This window comes from Apis florea, unplaced genomic scaffold (genome assembly GCF_048593485.1).
Source record: "Apis florea isolate Af1SG1 unplaced genomic scaffold, ASM4859348v1 contig_2350_pilon, whole genome shotgun sequence".
NCBI classification, from domain to species: Eukaryota; Metazoa; Arthropoda; class Insecta; order Hymenoptera; family Apidae; genus Apis; species Apis florea.
In genome coordinates, this window is record NW_028256565.1 from 2,565,303 (window position 1) to 2,583,043 (window position 17,741).

The 17,741-nt window shown below is 28.1% G+C and overlaps 2 protein-coding genes and 1 long non-coding RNA gene across 14 annotated transcripts; 2 read left to right on the plus strand and 1 right to left on the minus strand.

The window, feature by feature from the left end:
* The first annotated feature begins 476 nt into the window (after nucleotides 1-476).
* On the plus strand, nucleotides 477-2,957 carry Xbp1 (X box binding protein 1). 2 transcript variants are annotated; one of them, XM_012490159.3, is made up of 3 exons: nucleotides 477-1,075; nucleotides 1,181-1,681; nucleotides 1,963-2,957. In XM_012490159.3, exons 1-3 carry the CDS (start codon nucleotides 804-806, stop codon nucleotides 2,063-2,065), a joined length of 876 nt encoding a protein of 291 aa, XP_012345613.2. In that variant the 5' UTR covers nucleotides 477-803; the 3' UTR covers nucleotides 2,066-2,957. The 2 variants fall into 2 exon arrangements, with proteins under 2 accessions (XP_012345613.2, XP_031774112.1); XM_031918252.2 differs by having other exon boundaries at nucleotides 577-1,075; nucleotides 1,922-2,957.
* Nucleotides 2,958-3,059: 102 nt separating this feature from the next.
* On the minus strand, nucleotides 3,060-17,703 carry Pax (paxillin). 11 transcript variants are annotated; one of them, XM_086905100.1, is made up of 12 exons: nucleotides 17,516-17,683; nucleotides 15,978-16,085; nucleotides 15,768-15,877; nucleotides 11,016-11,167; nucleotides 7,307-7,460; nucleotides 7,101-7,230; nucleotides 6,809-7,010; nucleotides 5,815-6,129; nucleotides 5,556-5,729; nucleotides 5,234-5,464; nucleotides 4,027-4,147; nucleotides 3,060-3,936 (listed from the first exon to the last, which is right to left on the minus strand). In XM_086905100.1, the coding sequence occupies exons 3-12, from the start codon at nucleotides 15,859-15,861 to the stop codon at nucleotides 3,791-3,793; spliced, it is 1,719 nt and encodes a 572-aa protein (XP_086761226.1). In that variant the 5' UTR covers nucleotides 15,862-15,877; nucleotides 15,978-16,085; nucleotides 17,516-17,683; the 3' UTR covers nucleotides 3,060-3,790. The 11 variants fall into 11 exon arrangements, with proteins under 11 accessions (XP_086761226.1, XP_012345578.2, XP_012345580.1 ...); XM_012490124.3 differs by lacking the exons at nucleotides 15,768-15,877; nucleotides 15,978-16,085; nucleotides 17,516-17,683 and adding exons at nucleotides 13,279-13,388; nucleotides 13,776-13,895; XM_012490128.3 differs by lacking the exons at nucleotides 3,060-3,936; nucleotides 4,027-4,147 and adding exons at nucleotides 4,552-4,891; nucleotides 4,974-5,104 and having other exon boundaries at nucleotides 15,768-16,085; nucleotides 17,516-17,699.
* On the plus strand, nucleotides 7,975-9,703 carry LOC147658104 (uncharacterized). The gene is made up of 2 exons (XR_015291229.1): nucleotides 7,975-8,313; nucleotides 9,423-9,703. It is a non-coding gene; the product is annotated as an uncharacterized LOC147658104 (long non-coding RNA).
* Nucleotides 17,704-17,741: the final 38 nt, after the last annotated feature.

A 17,741-nucleotide genomic window follows, 5' to 3' on the forward strand; every position in this document is an offset into this window, starting at 1 on the left:
CATGTAAAATGATTCATAAATGTTATCATTGCATTGAATGAAAAATTATAATGATTTCAAAATTTACATTTCTTTTTATATTAATTATTTAATTATAAAAATTTCATATATTTTGATAAATTATAATTTTTTTTCTTTTTTACCATTACGAATATATTATATATATTGCACGATTAAAATTTCATTTATATTTTTTACATAATATCATATAATATAATATAATATAATCAATTTAAATGACATTTTTCAATGAATATTTTATAGGCAACAATGAAATTTTAATATAACAATATTCATTATATAGAAATAATAAATTCAAATAATATAACAACTTTGAAATATAATGTTAAAATTTATCGAATGAGTCATCATTAATTAGATTTTAAAAAGTTTGAAAAATAGCAGAATATAATCTTAGTAGAAAAAGCAATATAAAAAAATGTGTACTATATGACGTCAATAAAATGTAATTATTTGATTATGTAGTAGTAAAAGAGTGTGCGAAGAAATACGATGTGGCAACCAATAACGATTCACCACATGTAACATTCCTAGCTTCAGCCAGTCATATCAAAGACTGATGCAACTTGTTCTAGGATATTCTTTGGCTAGTCAAATGCTGCAGTTCGTCAGTACAGTTACATCAGCTAGAAGCGCATATGGAATTTTCTCCTGATAGACAGTGTTATGTTTCATATCAGTCGCTTTCCGATAGTCGGTGGCTTAAGAAGTTTGGGAAGATAAGGTGGTGAAATTTTAAGACAAGTGACAATAGTAAATTAATTTATATTTTATGGCTGATTATGAACGTATTGAAAAGTGTTATAATCACGTTGCCTAAGGGCCTGTCATCAAAGGCGCCTGGCATTATTTCAACAAGCGAATTACCAAAGTCTGTGCCGAAATTAAATTTTACTACTTCTGTGTTAACTAATAAACCGAATATGGATACAAAGAAAATCACTAAACTCGAAGAAATTCAGGATGAAAGTGTATCATTCAAAACAGATGTTTGTGTTCGCGGAAAGAAACGACGGCTAGATCATTTGACATGGGAAGAAAAACTTCAGAGGAAGTATGTTCAAAAGAAATGATGCAAATATTAGTTTATTATGAATATTAAATTAGATGTTAGATATTAGAATATATTATATTAATTAAATATTAAAATATTTTATAGGAAATTAAAAAATAGAGTAGCAGCTCAAACATCTCGGGATCGTAAAAAGGCTAAACTCGATGAATTAGAAGAAACTGTTCGAAGGTTAAGAGAAGAAAATGAATTATTGACACAGGAATGTTCTATGTTAAGATCACAGAATGAAGTGCTGATCACAGAAACAAAAAGATTGAGGAAAGAAAGAGAAATCAAGAACACAGAAGACTTTGTTTGTTCCATGTGCCAGAGTCGTGTCAGCTGTGCTGTGTCCTCACTGGGATCTACAGTATCCTCCACTCACCCTCTGCAGCAGGGTGGAACAACACAGCTGGCATCAACTCTGACATTAACTCCAGGAGCAACAATTCTTCTGAAGATTCTGACCATCTACTTCCTCTTGAAGAATTGTTTAGTGAACTCCAAGGAGATGATTATATCGAACGACTTGAAAAACTTGCAGAAAGCCTTTTGCGAGAAGTTACAGCAGAAGTGGAAGCAAATCCTCATAGAACAAATGAACAAGTGAGTGTTTTGATGATAATCAATTATAAATTGACTAGATAATTATATTATATTATGTTGTATTTTATCTAATATTTTATTACTTTATACTATAGAAATGAATGAATTATTTAAAAAAAAAAAAATTCAGTATTGCTACAATATACTTAAAATTACTAATTTTTAATTTAGAATATAACTTTTGAATGTTATTAAATATTTCATTTGTTTCTAAATTCATATTTTTGATGTACAACTCAGTCTTCCTTTTGTTAATAATATAATGATTGTGTCTTGTGTAGGCAACAACCAAGGAAAATACCATTGAGGAATGTCACTATTCAGAAAGAGTGGTGGGGCAGACATCAAAAGATGTGGAAACCAATGGAACCTGTAGAAGCATGAATATACATCAATCATGGCATCCTGTTTCTAGCACAGCCAGTACACCTTATACCACAAGTACGAGCGTACCCATGTCAATAAAATCAGAGATTGAAATAAAACAAGAAGTTGATACACATGATTTAGACACTATTTATGGTACTTACGATGAAGCAACCAATTCTGTAATGATTATTTATCCTGGAGATGAAACCAATGTAAGCGTTCAAGAATGCGTTCAAGAAGTAGTTACAGACAGTATTTGCACAAACGAAGATTCAACATATTTAACACCGAATTATTATGTCAATCACTTATCTCCATGTTACACGAACACGGATTCTATGTCACCTTCGAGTATATATTCAGAAGAAATGGAAACTAATTATACACATTCCAAATTGGATTCTAATGCATCTGATTGTGGATATGAATCACATGGTTCTCCGAATTCTGATATACGGCACGAAAAAAATAATGTTACTTTGACGGATCTTTGGCACGAAAGTTTTTCTGAATTATTTCCCACATTAGCATGACAGTTTTCTCAGAAGAAGAAAATTTAAAATATAATGTCTGTGATATTCGTTACTTTTACTTGCGAAGAAATCATTGTCATAACTAAAAAATTATTTGTTCTTTTTATACTAGTGTATTATAAGTAGCACAGAAATTGTGACACAAATAACTTTATAAAGCACAGATATAAAATATAATTTTTATACATGTTTTTATTTTGTACATGTATTTGTAATATTAAGTTTGATTTAACATTCACTATTTATATCGTTGTAAAAATTTTTTAAACAAAATAGTAATTACTAATGTATATAAAATCTCGTAAATGTTTATCGTAAAAATAATAGATGCTGTGCAACAGTATGCCAAATAAACAATAAATGAATTTAAAAAACTTTTAGTTTATTTTTATTTTATCATTATTAATCATTATTATTTTTTAGTATTTACAAATATAACTAGGAAATAATAAATGATCAAAAAACAAAATGCATTATTAATTTTTTAACTCATATTTTTACTGTTTTACATTATGTATTTATCAAGTATTTTGTTTTTGATTAATTCGTTTTAGTAGATTTATAATTATATGTTTCTTGCGAATATTCAGTAGAAACTCGATAAATATTAATGATCTTAACTATATAGTTGTAAATATTTCAATTGTAAATATAAATATTTTTCAAACTTGCATATCAAACCTACCAAAAAAAACAGCGAATGTTTAGTAACATCCATTTAGTAAGTCCAATTTCACATAAATATTTTTCTTTCGAATAATTTTTTTTTCTTGAATATATATCAACGAATATGTTATTAATAAAAATAAGCTAATAATTAGCACCCTTTAATAATTCTTTGATTGTACAGTCAATTCGAAATACGTAATATAAAATATACATAAAAATATTAGCAACATGTTCCATACTCCGGACGATCGAAGATACAAAGGACTACAGTTATTCTATTACCTTATTCTTATGATAAGAATACATAACAATACATGACATATAATTAAATTGTTGCACCATTTGCATGTTGAGATTTATAAAAATTTTCAAAGGCTGCCTTGGATTAAATCGTGAAATACGTATTTCTGCATAACGATTAAAGCGATTACATATTCTATGCGGTATAGACATACATGAGCAGTCTATAAATATGTAATGCCAAGCAGAATAGCTTGTTCGTCTTTATGTTACAAATATGAATATTTTATGATAAATTTTAACCGAATAACTTATCGAAACATCCATGACAGTATGGTTTGTCATTTTGTTCTTTAAAAGTACCTTTGTTCAATTGTTTTAAACAAAACGCACATACGAAATGTTCGGGATGAAATTTCCGAAACATAGCGGTTATACAACGACCTGAAAGAAGAACGTTTATTTAATAATTTAATTCTATTAACAATTAGCAATATAAAAGTTTGAGTTTCATAAAAATGAAAGTTCAAAGACCTGTAATTGGTTTATGACATCCTGCACAAAGGGATCCTCTCTTAGCATGATAATGAGTTTCGCAATAAGGTAAACCTTCGTGATCAAAAAATGAGCCACCTTGGAATTTTTGTCTACAATCCTACGGATATAAAAAAAAAAATAGCTATATTAATTAGAAATATTTATGAAAAAAAAAAAATTATTGAACATGATTATAAAAAAATTAATATATAGAATGCAATAATACACATTAATGCACTAACGCTGTTCATTCATTTATGAATGAGTCTAGAACGATTTCACCATAACACAGAGGGGCGTTTCAAGTAGATAAATATAAGTTACATACGCATCTGTTGTGTGCTGCGTATATATAAACATAGAAGAGTTAAATATACGAACAATACAGATCGTAATTCATAACAACATTACGATTAGATAATATAGAATGCCGGCATTCGATCACACTTGCCTTCGATGAAGACACGTGGAAAGCGGCAGCGTCAGAGTCAGAGTTTCGAGTTAACTCTTGTATTGTGTATGTTTTTTCGTTTTTTTTTCCTAATTTATTTTTATTTTGCATACAATACTAGCAATTGATATTAGTATAACGATTGTTAATAAATGTTTATCTATCTAAAAAACGTAGTTCGACAACAAAAATCAATTCTGACTGCATTGAATAATTTTCCATAGAATAATATTATATTCCTTAACAATATCTTAATTGTTTATAATGTGTATTATACCATATATGTGTGTGTGTGCGTGTGCGTATGTGTATGTGTATTCATATACGTAAATGAGTAATTTTGAGAAAGATAGATATGACGACGATGAAATTAAATCAGCACATTCTTCCTTCGTGGATTACCTAAATCACCTGTTGAAAAAATATGGGGAAAGTCAGGTTTATACATTTTTGCAGCCTGACAGCATAAAGAAGGAACAATAGGATTTTTTACATAAGAAATCGAAGCATTGCTTATGCTTCTTCTTCTTCCTCTTCATCATCATCGACACCAACGCATTTAGGGCAAACAGGTTTGCCCTCCATCGCATAAAACGACTTTCCAGAAACTGGCTTCTTGCAATCCTACAAGTTGTATATTTTAAAGCTACCGAATTGCTAAACAATCGCATCGATATTTTGTTATAATCCTGAAACGTCGCTGGAAATCAAAAATATTTGTTAGGTGTGAACATTGACGAATGCACAACCTACCCTGCAAACGAAACAGTCTGGATGCCATTGACTGTTTAAGGCGGATATGTAATTTTCCATAATAGCACGATTACATCCACCGCATTTCGGAGCGAACATATCGAAGTAATCCTCACGGCAGTACGGCTTTCCGTCCCGCTCGTGGAATCCCTCTTCCCCAAATTGTTTGCCACACTGAGCGCAAAAGAAGTGTTCCGTATGCCAAGTTTTTTCCAAAGCGGTTACACATTTCTGAAAATAAGAGAATACGAGAAGATCGAAAACATGATGCAACTCCAGATATCGATCGAAACATCGCGCGTGACTTTGTTAGACGTCTTACGTCTAGAATGGGGCCATTACAGTAGGCGCAACGTGGAGAAAAAAGATTGTGATAATCAGGTTCGCAATACGGATGTCCCTCTCTTTCAAAGAAATTTCGTGTGCCCAGTTCCTGATTGCAGTGCGTGCATGTGAAATGTTCTGGATGCCAAGTTTTTCCTAGAGCAGTGATCACCTGTAATGTAAAGGCACATTTAATTTTATCGTCTGAGAAAAGTCGATATATCGAGGGAAATCCAAGATGATTTAGTTTCATTTACTTGTCCCACGATAGGTTTTTCGCAAGCGCTGCAGCATCCTTTTTGTGTAGTGTTCACTCCTTGACGACTCATATCGGCTTGAAGATTTCCTAGCATAGAATCCAATTGATTCTGTTTGGTCTGAGTCGCTGGCTGTGGTGGATAAGGTTCTCCGTGTTGCTGTTGGTAGTGATGAGTGGTGTGAGTTTCGGTGATGTGAATTCTAGTTTGCGTGCCCTCGGATGGCAACGGGCTTTGTGAACTCTTGGTCGCTTTGTTCGGTTTAGCGTATGGAGAATCAGTCACTGTTTGATGTTGATGGGAACTACTATTGATCTGTAAATGTACAATGTATGGTAAAAATAATCAGCGTGCGTACATAGAAATGGAATGTTTTAGAATGTTTTAGAATCAAGCAAAGATGAAAAGCAAATATGGAAAGCGAATAAGTTTCTTGAAAGTTAAAAAAAAAAAAAAAAATCGACGACAAAGTTAGGATTACGAAAAACTAGCTACTAAAATTGGAATGTCAAGATATTTCAAGATAAGATTGAAAAATTTTAAGGACCCGCAAGAGATGTCGATTGGCAGAGATGAGCTTACAGACTGGCTGAAAGCTTTGAGAGATTTCGCGGATCACTATAATCCCCACCTTCTATATTTTCACTCCCCTACTACAGAAAATCAGTGAAGACGAAGAAAAGGAAACGGACGAAGGAGAGAGAGAAAGAGAGATGAGGAGTAGATGGTTGACTAGTGGTAGATGGTGGAATGGAAGTTATTTTGGTAACCTAGGGAGCCAAGAATGGGCAGAGATAGTTTTAACAGCACTGTTTTCTCATTCTATAATGATTTTAATAATAAACAAATATTATAAAAACAATTATTGCAACCGCTATTGAGAAGTCCAGTAATTATGCAATTTCATTATAACTATGTTTCCAAATGACAAATGAAAACGTATTGAAAACGATAAAGAGAATATAAAGTGACAAATTTCATGATTGACACATACCTTAAATTCGGATAGAGAAGCCATTAAATCATCGAGTTCCTTGGTAGCGTTACTGGCAGTGTGACCATTGCTATAACTTCTCTGGACTTCGCCACGATTTAACGATCCGTGTTGCCTAGAAGGATAACCGTCATACACGGGCTGGATTTCCGTCGACGTTTCCTGTATGGTAACTTTCACTCTTCCATCGGAAGGATAATCTCTGATGAAAGAAATTGCGTTAGATTCGACTCGATATCAAAGCATTATGAACATCAAATTTTTTAATTTTTTCAAAAATGAGAAAGTTTACCCGTTTGGTACCGCAGTACTCAACTCCTCGAGCAATGAATCGACGGTAGGTCTCGAGGCTGACATGCTACTTGGAGAACGAAGCATTGGACTAGAGTCTCCATTCATTCCACTCGAGGAAATACGATTTTCTATGGTAATCGATATTTCAATCGTAATATCTCTAAACAAAAGTTTAAATAAAACATACAAAAATAAAATGCTAACCTCTTTCCTGATAATGAGCATTGTAATGGGCGTTGCTTAAATCTTGGAGCAACGTGTCTAACTCCGAGAGATTGTTGTTTAAAGAAGGCATTTTTCCTCCTCCGCTACTTTTCGCGATGCTCTCCTCGATAGCTTCGCGATTCTGATAAGTTGGCTGTAACAATTATTTCCTATTGATCTATCTTCGATTTATTATAGATTCTTAACTTAATGACAATCTTTCCAATTTTTAACGAATATTTTTTAAAATTATTATTTGCAAAATGATAATTATTAATATAATTTTAAATAATTTAACATTCGTTCATTCGATCGATCTTAATCTTAATAATTAATCTTAATAAGTGAATAAGTGGGGGGGGGGGGAGAGACAAAAAATTCATTGACGTTTATGATCACTTATTTGTTAAAGAACGAGAGAAAAAAGTGAAGTAAATCTGCCAAATTCCCGCAGAAGAATTATATTTAATATTATTTCAAAACATGATGTCATTAGATGCTAGAATGCAGAATTTGTAAATACATTATCAATTAGGTGGACATACGGAGGACAAGGCGTCATATACTTTTAATAGAAACTTGCTCGCCAAACAGACCAAAATTTCTCGTTTGTTGCAAAATTCTCGAATGAGAGAATCGCTTCAAATTTGTTCCGCCGATCTAACCGATAATGGATCAAAATCGAATAAACATTATTTCAATTTGATTTCTTCTCTAAACTAGATATAGTAGATAGATGAAAGGAAACATATGTTTATTCTATCGATTCAGCCGTAACATTTTTTTTTTTCATATTTCCACGATAAAATGACATGAAACGATGTTAGTGGACGTCCTGATGGAAACTAGGTTAGGTCGGTGAGTTGTCATTCCAAAAATATCCATAGCAAACCACCGATGAAGAAAACATGTCGCGGTACGTCGAGAATCCTGCAGAACCCTGGTTAAAATCTCTTCGACTGGTTTCCTCGAATATCGAATCGCAGCCTGTAAGAGTTTTCGTCAAGGTTGGTCGATCAAAAAATAAACACGAGCTTATAAACCGACACGATTTACAGTGACATATGAAACTTAATAAATTAAAAAAAAATTTATCCAACTTGTAAAAATAAGTCGAATAAGAATCTACGAGATTTCATGTTTTCTATAAGAAATTCAACTTATATAGAGTTGAGAATAATCAATTATCAAAAGAAACGATGTGAAGATAACGCTGGAAATCGAACGTTTTCATTGAAAATATCGCAACATATCGTTCGAGAATCGACTATGTCTTAAGTAAGTTCGATTTACAGAACGCCTTCGAAAATCACATTGTAACTCGCGCGAATACGTAATCGTTCGTTTTTACTTCGTGCTAAATTCGAATCGAAGGAAAATAGTCCGCGATTTGACAAGTTTCCGCCAACTTTTCGTTTATCGTGGCTTAAAACTAAGTCTGAGAAAGCCAATCTACGTCATGCTAGAATTTCGCCACATCCAAGAAGAATATGTATCACGCGGTTTATGATTTACATCATACAAGTGATGTTTAGCAAAATCAAGGAAAAGCATTATATTTGCATAAAGATATATGTAAATTAAAATGATGTATACACGTTTTTATTATTTCCAAGAATTTATTATTATTATAGAAGTCGTTTTTTTTTCGATTTATTTTCATTATTTTTTTCATAACAGATGTCGAGTGGAAGATAATTTTTATAGTACTATAAAATCTATTAATAAACTGAAGTTTGAAAAGATATCGAATATGTTTATTGCAATGTCCAGGAAGAATCTATAAAGCGTGAATGTCGTATTTCGTTATATATAAAACGTTCAACAACATGATTAGAAATGATGAAATAAAATAGAGTTTTTTTTGTTTCTTTTTTAAATATAATTATATTTTTAAAGATGTTAAATGTTATTTATAATAGAATATTTATAATATTTTATATTTAGAATATTTTTTAACTTTTAAATTCTAGTAAAAATCATATAAATCATAAACGATGACTTCAAAAATCTTGTGAAACAATTGTGTGTTATGCAATAAAGAAATAATCAAAACGGTCAACGAACATGACGATGAAACTAATTAAATCTCGGATAAAGTTGTAATACTTTATAGCAAAAAACGGATTTGGCAATTGAATGCTATGCAGTTGGCGCGATGGGAACCGCGTTGCACGCGAATAGGGAAACTTGCAGCCAACTCAAACGTCGAAAGGTTGAATAATTGATGGATCGTCGCTCCTACCAGAGGACAATCGATAATATTACCAAGATATGTAATGTCTATTCCACGGAAAAGATCGATAAACGTCCAAGTCTACAAATTCTGTTACAATGTACATCTTATTATATGTATTTTAGTCACTTCGAAAAATATATTTTTATCTTTTTATTATATTTCTTCTTCTTTTTTTTATTTGAATTTATTTTGTTTTAATTTTTCGACTTTTTAGAATTTTTTTTATTTTGATTTTGATTGTGTCGATTTGGAAATGAATCAATTTATAATAAATGTGATGGTAGAGGTAATTGGTCAATTTCCTGCGAGATCGATCGAATTTCCTGATCGAATGCAATCCATTAATAATTTTGAATGGTAATGGTCGAGATGTAGAATCCGATGTGATTCATCAAGAAACATATTTCAGAGTCGATTAACCATGAAATTGCGGATCAGTTATTTGATCGTTGGGTAATTTTCATAGCTAAATGGTCGTAGAATTAAATGAAAGATTGAAAATATGATTTAAATTAATTTTTCAAAATACATTCTTATTTACAGATTTATCGCTCGAGTTTTTACGCTATCGGTTTTTACGCTCGTCGAGAGATAATTGATTCTAATTTTAATCAATTTCTTATTTAAATTCTACAATTTTTTAACAACAACTACAATCTCTTAATCTTTTATTTCTGGAATAATAGAATACCCTTTCATACAATTGCTCGTTTGTTAATTTAAATTAAGTTTTAATAATTAAATTTCTTTTGAAATTAGAAAAAATTCCGTCACTGTTTCGATTTATTTTCAAAGTGTGACGTGAAACCACTCATGTTAAACAACTTCTAACAATATGTCGAGTGGCGCCGTTTCCATGGCCACATCTAAAAATACATTATAGGAACGATCATATTATAAAGTTGGCTTAAATAAATTTGAAAAATACGAACAATTAATTGTATATAATTTGTTCAATTGAATGGATTTTTATAAAATCTTGATTATTTTCACACAAAATTAACACTATCATTTTTTAGCAAAATTTTCATAGTAATCGTTTGAAAATGAAAAACTGAGAGAAGGTCATCGCAAATTTTAAAATGAAATCGCAAAAATAGCACAATAAGTGAAACATTTCATTCCCGCCATCTGTCTCAGAAAATTGTAACTAAAATTGTAACTAAATCAATCGAGTTTCTGATCATGTAGATAAAACAATGATATCGATATGTATAAAAGTTAATCCGCAAAATTTATCAATGATGAATTAAATTTATGATTTATGATTATTATATTATTATAATGATGATTGTTTTTATATGTTGAACGTACTATATACAATATTTATTCTGCGAATGATATATAATTGGTTTTTATATTTAATAATATTAATTATTAAACCATTGACTTATCATTGATAAGATAAAAAATTTTTTATCTTATCAATGATGATATGATGGATAATATATTGCAAAAAAATTTACATACCGATTGTGGCGGAAGAGGAGAAGTTCGATTATCGTAGGATCTATAGGCGGTAGTTCGTGCGCCGTTCAGTGATCCGTAACCAGGAGTCGCATTACTACCGACATGATTTCCTTCCGATGATACTGTGTTCTGAAGATCTGCCAGCAATGCATCTGAAATCATTAAATTATCACGATGAAGAATATTCAGAAATATTTTTCTTAATGATTTGAATTTAATGAAATTTATAATTATTTCTTTGTAAGAATAAAATAAATTGAATGTTTTTGCATAATAAATATTATTTAAATACTTTATTTTTTATTCTTATTTTTATTACATAGCTTTTTAAATATCTTTTTAAATATTGTTAAATATTGTCAAGTTTATATAAATTTTTCTTATTTATATTTATGGCTATATGTATGTATATAAATGTAAATATAAATGATATCGATAATACTGATAAATATATTACGTTTTCATTGAAATAATTTACAAGGATTGCTAATATCAAATGAATGTAAATTTAGGCTGAGAATCAAATTATCGAATAATTTATTGAATTAATGCGATTTATTTATTCTCAGTTTTTTTAGATTCCATGACTAATATCTTTATAAATATTTTTCTTTTTATAAAAAATAAAATAATTTCAAATGATTACTAATAATTAATATAAAAACATTTATGTTATAAGCATAAGCTACTTTCAACCTCACGGCAAAATAATGAGAAAAAAAAGAACGCTGACGTGAGCATTGTTTAATAAGTAAACCTTTGAGATAAGCATTCAAGTTGATCCTCTATTTAATCCTATTACGAACAATTAAAAATAAAAAATCTATCATTTACCAAGACTCAGAAAATTCGTTTCCGTTTTTTCAGTATTGTAAGGTTCATAAAGATTATCGGCACCAGCCTTCGACTCGCATCCTGCTTCCATCGCGAGACAAACCGCGACACACCCACTGTTCCGAGAACGTCGAACTTTACCACGAATTTCCGGTCGAATTGAAAGCAATATATAAATATTCACGAAATCGTATTTTACACTTCAATTCACAATTTTTAAAATTATTTGCAAATCGGAAAAAAAGATCAAAATGATCGTCGTAAGAATGATTAAACACACTGATAATATTTGCAGACTGCACGGAATTTTCAAGGAACGTCTGAATGTAAATATTTCATATCCATTTATCTTTTTTTTATAATTGCGTGGAATATAAATAATGCATTTCTTTTTATCTATTTGTCTCTGTTTTATATCTTTTCTGCGACAATGAAAAATTACGAGTGAACCATCTGTCACGTGTTTATTGAGATATTGGCAAGATTTTGTGCACGCGACTTATGACGATTGACAAAGCAGTACTGATTGTCAATCAAGTTCTCGGTAAAGCGACCGGCTTCGAAGCCGGAGAATAGAAACCTGGAGGAGGCAAACCGGCCTGGAGAAGGAGAAAGAACAGGAGATGGAGGGAGTATTCTCACACACGGGAAGTAGAAATCCGAGGTTACTTCGAGACGAAGGAAAAGCAGCCTAGCCGGTAGTATGAAGAAATGATTCATTCACTGAATTCACGAATAAAACTTGAATTAGATAGTTATATTTTTTCACAAAAATTAAAACATTCTTTGAATTTGATATTAGATATTCGTTAAATATCATAATTTGAAAGTTTGAAAACGCCAGTAAAATATATATAAAATGCGAATTATATATGTAAGTACATATACTTATAATCAATCTGTTTTGTCGATAAAGTAGATTATTAGAGAAAAGATAAAAAATTTTTATATAATATGAAGCAAAATTATTAATATTATTATTTCAGCAATTTTTTCATCTAATCGATAATGAAATTATTGATTTCAAATTTAAGTTAGAACGATTTTGAATTAATATAATAACAAGCTTGAATGAAATTTGTCGTTGGCAAAAAGCCTACTGAACTTCTGTGAATCTATTTTATACTTCTGAATCATATGGTTAATTTAGATTAATTTTTCATTATGCATTTTTACATATCTAATATAAAATGAAATATTTCTTTTAAGTTTTTTTATTACTTTTTGAATATATTATTGCGAATTGTCGTTAATTTATTTTTATTAATTAAACGATTATTAAGTAAAATAAAACATTCTTCTCGAAAAAATAAGTTATTATATTATATTTAAAATTCAATTTAATTATAATTTACACATATTGATTTCTATAGATAGTTAGTGATTATTGTTATTAATTTATATTCCCACTAATTCCATAATTACTTACTTATATATTGTTCCCAACAAGCATGTTTTTGAATTGTTGTCAAACGAGCCGGAGTAATCGGCGATTCAAGTCTCATAATATTGTTCATATTTTCAACGAAATATCATCAACTATAGTAATGTTAAGTTTAAATAGAATTTAATATATTTGCGAAATATAAAAAGAAAATATAATAAAATTTGTATGGATGTAGTAAACTCTTTTAATCAATTCGAAATCTATTCAAGCTTAATTATTATACAAAGAAAAATATACTTGAAGGAATAATAACAATTACAAGATCGTAATTTGGTCAAAAAAAAAAATAATAATAAAATAAACTTTTTCCATTGCCAATTTCTTTGTAAAAGCTTTGTATAAAATCAAACATCAAAAATAATATTTCTTATATCATTTAATAATAATAATAATTTGATACTTCAAGAAAAAAGGAAATCATATCACAATTATAACTATAAAAATATATAAAAATAAAAAAATGAAATTATTTCAATTACCGCTTGAAATTTGTTTTCATGTGCAAGGTAATGGCACGCGAAGAAATGATTGCTAGAAGGCACGTATGTACTGCGAGATCAGGTAGAACTGACAGCACGTGTTTCTCAGTTTGCATTTACAGAATCTGTGTTACGTGAACCCATCTCCTTCTTCATTTGTCCCTGTTCTCTTCTCTCCCTCCTCTTAACCTTGTTCATCATCTCTGTTGCGCATCTTGGTTAACACGCGTTATAACAGAAATGTTTACAACTAGATTCCTGACGACAAACATCTCAAAAATAACTATCATTTTAACACGATTTTCTCTTGTTTTGAATTTTATTTACAAAAAGAAATATCATTTAATCAATTTTATAAAATTTAATCGTAATTTAAAAAAAATATTATACTTTTTATGAATGAAATGACTTATCCTACACAAATATATATTTTTAAATATATATCAGTTGCAAACGTAGGAAGTTAAATCACACACTGTCATACCTGATATGGATATGTATAGATCAAGGCAAGATTCATTCAAAGAAGGATGCCTACGCATATACTGGATCTCTCATGCAATAATATGCACGATTAATAAATGAGAACGATTTCCTGCATCTCTAAAAAAAGGCTTTCAATAGTTAAATCTTTGTAATTTGAAGTAGGAGTGTATATCACTATATATAATAAAATATATCACAATATATAATAAAATTCATATAGAATAAATTATTAAATTATTTAATAAAAAAAAATTCTTAAATTACATACATATGCATACATCACTTAACAATTGAAATGTAGAGAAACTGATAATTTATTAATTTATATAATAATAATAATGCTATTAATAATATCAATTTCTTATATCGATACAGCAATTTGTTAATTCCAATATGAACGAATAGATGGCGCCACACGGGGAATTGACATTTATAATTCAAACTTGTTTGGAATAAAAAGAAATTAACTATCTTAGATTTGTTTAAAGATTTCCATAAAAGTATTGTAAATAATGACTTCAACAAATATTTGAGAATTTAGTGTCAAGGCGACCCACATTGTAGGTGAAAGGTATTCCAAAAAAAATGATGTGATCTGTTGCACATCATGAGTCATCTCTTTAGACAGAATCAAATGTATACTTCAAAAATAATTTAAATTCACATATTCTGTAATACAATAATATTAATTTAAATATATTCTTTAGTTTTTAAAGATTTCTTAAAATTTTTTTTCAAATAGTAATTATTTTAGATGCAAAAATAGGTAATTATACAGTTATACTAAATTATAAAAAAATTTTGGAAATTATTATGTATTAATCTTTGACTATATGTCAAAAATTCATTTCTATCAATAATTAAAAAAATATTTTAAATTATTTAAGGTTTTTAATTAAAAAATTTTTTTTAATAAAAAATAAAAATTATATAAATATATAAAATTACTTAATAATTACTTTATTATACATTTAATAAAATATTTGTAAAAATATATATAATATATTATAATATATTAAATTAATTATATTAAATGATTATTAAATTTAATAATATATCATAATCATATATTTTTGTAAAACCATTTTAAAATTTCATAATTAATTTGTTCCTTTCCAAACCTATGTGCTCTATAAACCGACAAAAAAATACTGTCAGAAACAATTGAGCTAATTTAAAAGTTCACATTATGTTATCACGCAGAGTTGCGTGAACGCAAACTGACACAAATACAGATTTTAAATGAATATAATAATGACTCAATATTAATTAAAAAAAGAAGCATATCGAGAATAATTTTGATTAATAATTAGGATCATTAGTTCATTTATATAAAAAAATGCACGTATATGTACATATAAATGTATTCGTGATCATTAGAAACATTTTCTTACTCTAATTTACATATTTTTCTTTATTTTAAATTTATGCAATAAAAGATTAAAATCATGCTAATCTTTAAAAAATACAAAAAAGGATTAAATACAAAAAAAATTATCGACTCACATCCTGGTGGTGAACCTTTTTTGATGGTGATTTTATAGGGCTGATAGATAGCACTTGGTTCTACTTTTCCATACATTGTTCGATCCATAGCCATTTTTTTTTACTTAACACTTAAATATATAATCACACTTATATTTATGTATTATTTTTATATAGATTCATACAGAATCATTACATATAAACATATATGTTATTATATAGCACTTTTACCGCGATAATGCTTCTCTTCACTGTCTATCGCGAATGACTGAGCTATGTAGACGATCAATTAATGGTGGGGATGATACACATATCAAACGACCACTTGTTGAATGTCGTCTGTGAATTTTATATGTACAAACACGTGAATAACTATATAAATAAATAGTCTATTAGATTTAAAAGAAAAAAAGAAATAAGATTAATAGAGTAATAATTATAATCGACCGATTATTCTTTATTTATATTTTCTATTATTTTATTTGAATATAATTTATTTAAATATAATGAAAATTTACACACACGTTTTATACAATGTAAAAAGTTAAGCGAGTCAATGCCGTGTTTTTTATTATTTTTTATATTATATGAATTGTCACTGTTAGTAATAAAATGAAATTATAACCAAAATATTGATTCCATGTGAATAAACTAAATTAAACGAAATTAATGAAAAAAAAAAATAAATAAATATAAAAAAATAAAAATGAAAATAAAAAGTTCAAATATACAAGTATATTTTAGACAGTATTCGTCCTCTCTTCACAACGATATAACAAAAAGACAGCAGTGCCGTGAAATACACTAAAAATACATAGAATTGTTGGCACGACACTTAAAGCACTCTTGCGTTGTTATATAGATTTTGAGATGTCTCTTCCGGAGAAAACGTATCACGTGGGACATTTTAAAAATTTTTAAAACTATTTTAAAATTTTTTTTATCTATATATTTATAAATTTTTTATCACTTTAAATATAAAAATATTTAAAAATTCTAATTTTATTAGAAAATATATATGAATTTATAAAAATTAAATTTTGAATTTGAAAACATGAATATATAATATATAATATAAGAATATATAATTTCAATAAATATATACAATTATAAAAAACATATAATTTGCATTAATTATAAGAATAATAACTAATATGTTAAAAAAAATGAATTTATATTATAAAAAGAGTTTTAATTAAACTTTCACTGAAAGAATGAATTAGTATGAGATTTAACAATGATGCAACAAAAAATTATCATTGAAAATAAATAATAATTACGAACTTCACTTCTTTTGATTTTCACAACATTAGTTCATTTCATGCCATCTAGATTTTTAACTAAACAAATCTAGGTGATAGAATTGTATATAATAAAATTTTAATAATATAGTATTTGTTTTTACACTTTTTATACTCATATAAATAATAAAAAAAGCAAAACAAATTAGAATATTTTTTTTTAGGTTGAATTTATGATTTTTTTCAGAACTTTTTATTAATATTATATATATATATATATATATATACATATATATATATAATCATATGTTCGGAAAATTTTAAATAAAAAAAAAATAAATTATATTTAAATTTTTTAAGATAAAAAAATAAAGTTTAAATTCAAAAATCGAAATCCATATAATTAAATAATAATATCCAATAAATATCTTTATAATATTTAACGCAAATATTTCTGACAGTAGGATTGATTTTGATTAAATTTGAGGTTATCTTATTAATTAAACATTTAAAATTCATTTTACTTACCTAAATCATCCATGTTTAATATATATTAATTCTGCAGATTGTTACACAAATTACACTCAAAATTTATAACAATTTTAAATTTAAATTACGATAAAATATGTTATAGTTGATCAATTTACTCCTCTCAGTTAAGAAAAGCAAACATCAAATATGGAGAATCCGGTTCTCAGTTTATGACTTCCAGCACTCATCTAACCTTCATACAATTCAAATAATATAAAATTTA

What these genes read in the sequence shown, in the direction of transcription:
- Xbp1 (XM_012490159.3), top strand. Translation starts at nt 804, where the DNA reads ATGAACGTATTGAAAAGTGTTATAATCACGTTGCCTAAGGGCCTGTCA. An exon ending in GAAGAAAAACTTCAGAGGAA is followed by an intron (nt 1,076 to 1,180) that starts GTATGTTCAAAA and finishes AATATTTTATAG; the next exon opens with GAAATTAAAAAATAGAGTAG. An exon ending in CTCATAGAACAAATGAACAA is followed by an intron (nt 1,682 to 1,962) that starts GTGAGTGTTTTG and finishes TGTCTTGTGTAG; the next exon opens with GCAACAACCAAGGAAAATAC.
- Pax (XM_086905106.1), bottom strand. Translation starts at nt 13,891, where the DNA reads ATGCAAACTGAGAAACACGTGCTGTCAGTTCTACCTGATCTCGCAGTA. An exon ending in CTCCTCTTCCGCCACAATCG is followed by an intron (nt 7,461 to 11,015) that starts GTATGTAAATTT and finishes TAATTGTTACAG; the next exon opens with CCAACTTATCAGAATCGCGA. An exon ending in ATGTCATAAACCAATTACAG is followed by an intron (nt 3,937 to 4,026) that starts GTCTTTGAACTT and finishes TTCTTCTTTCAG; the next exon opens with GTCGTTGTATAACCGCTATG.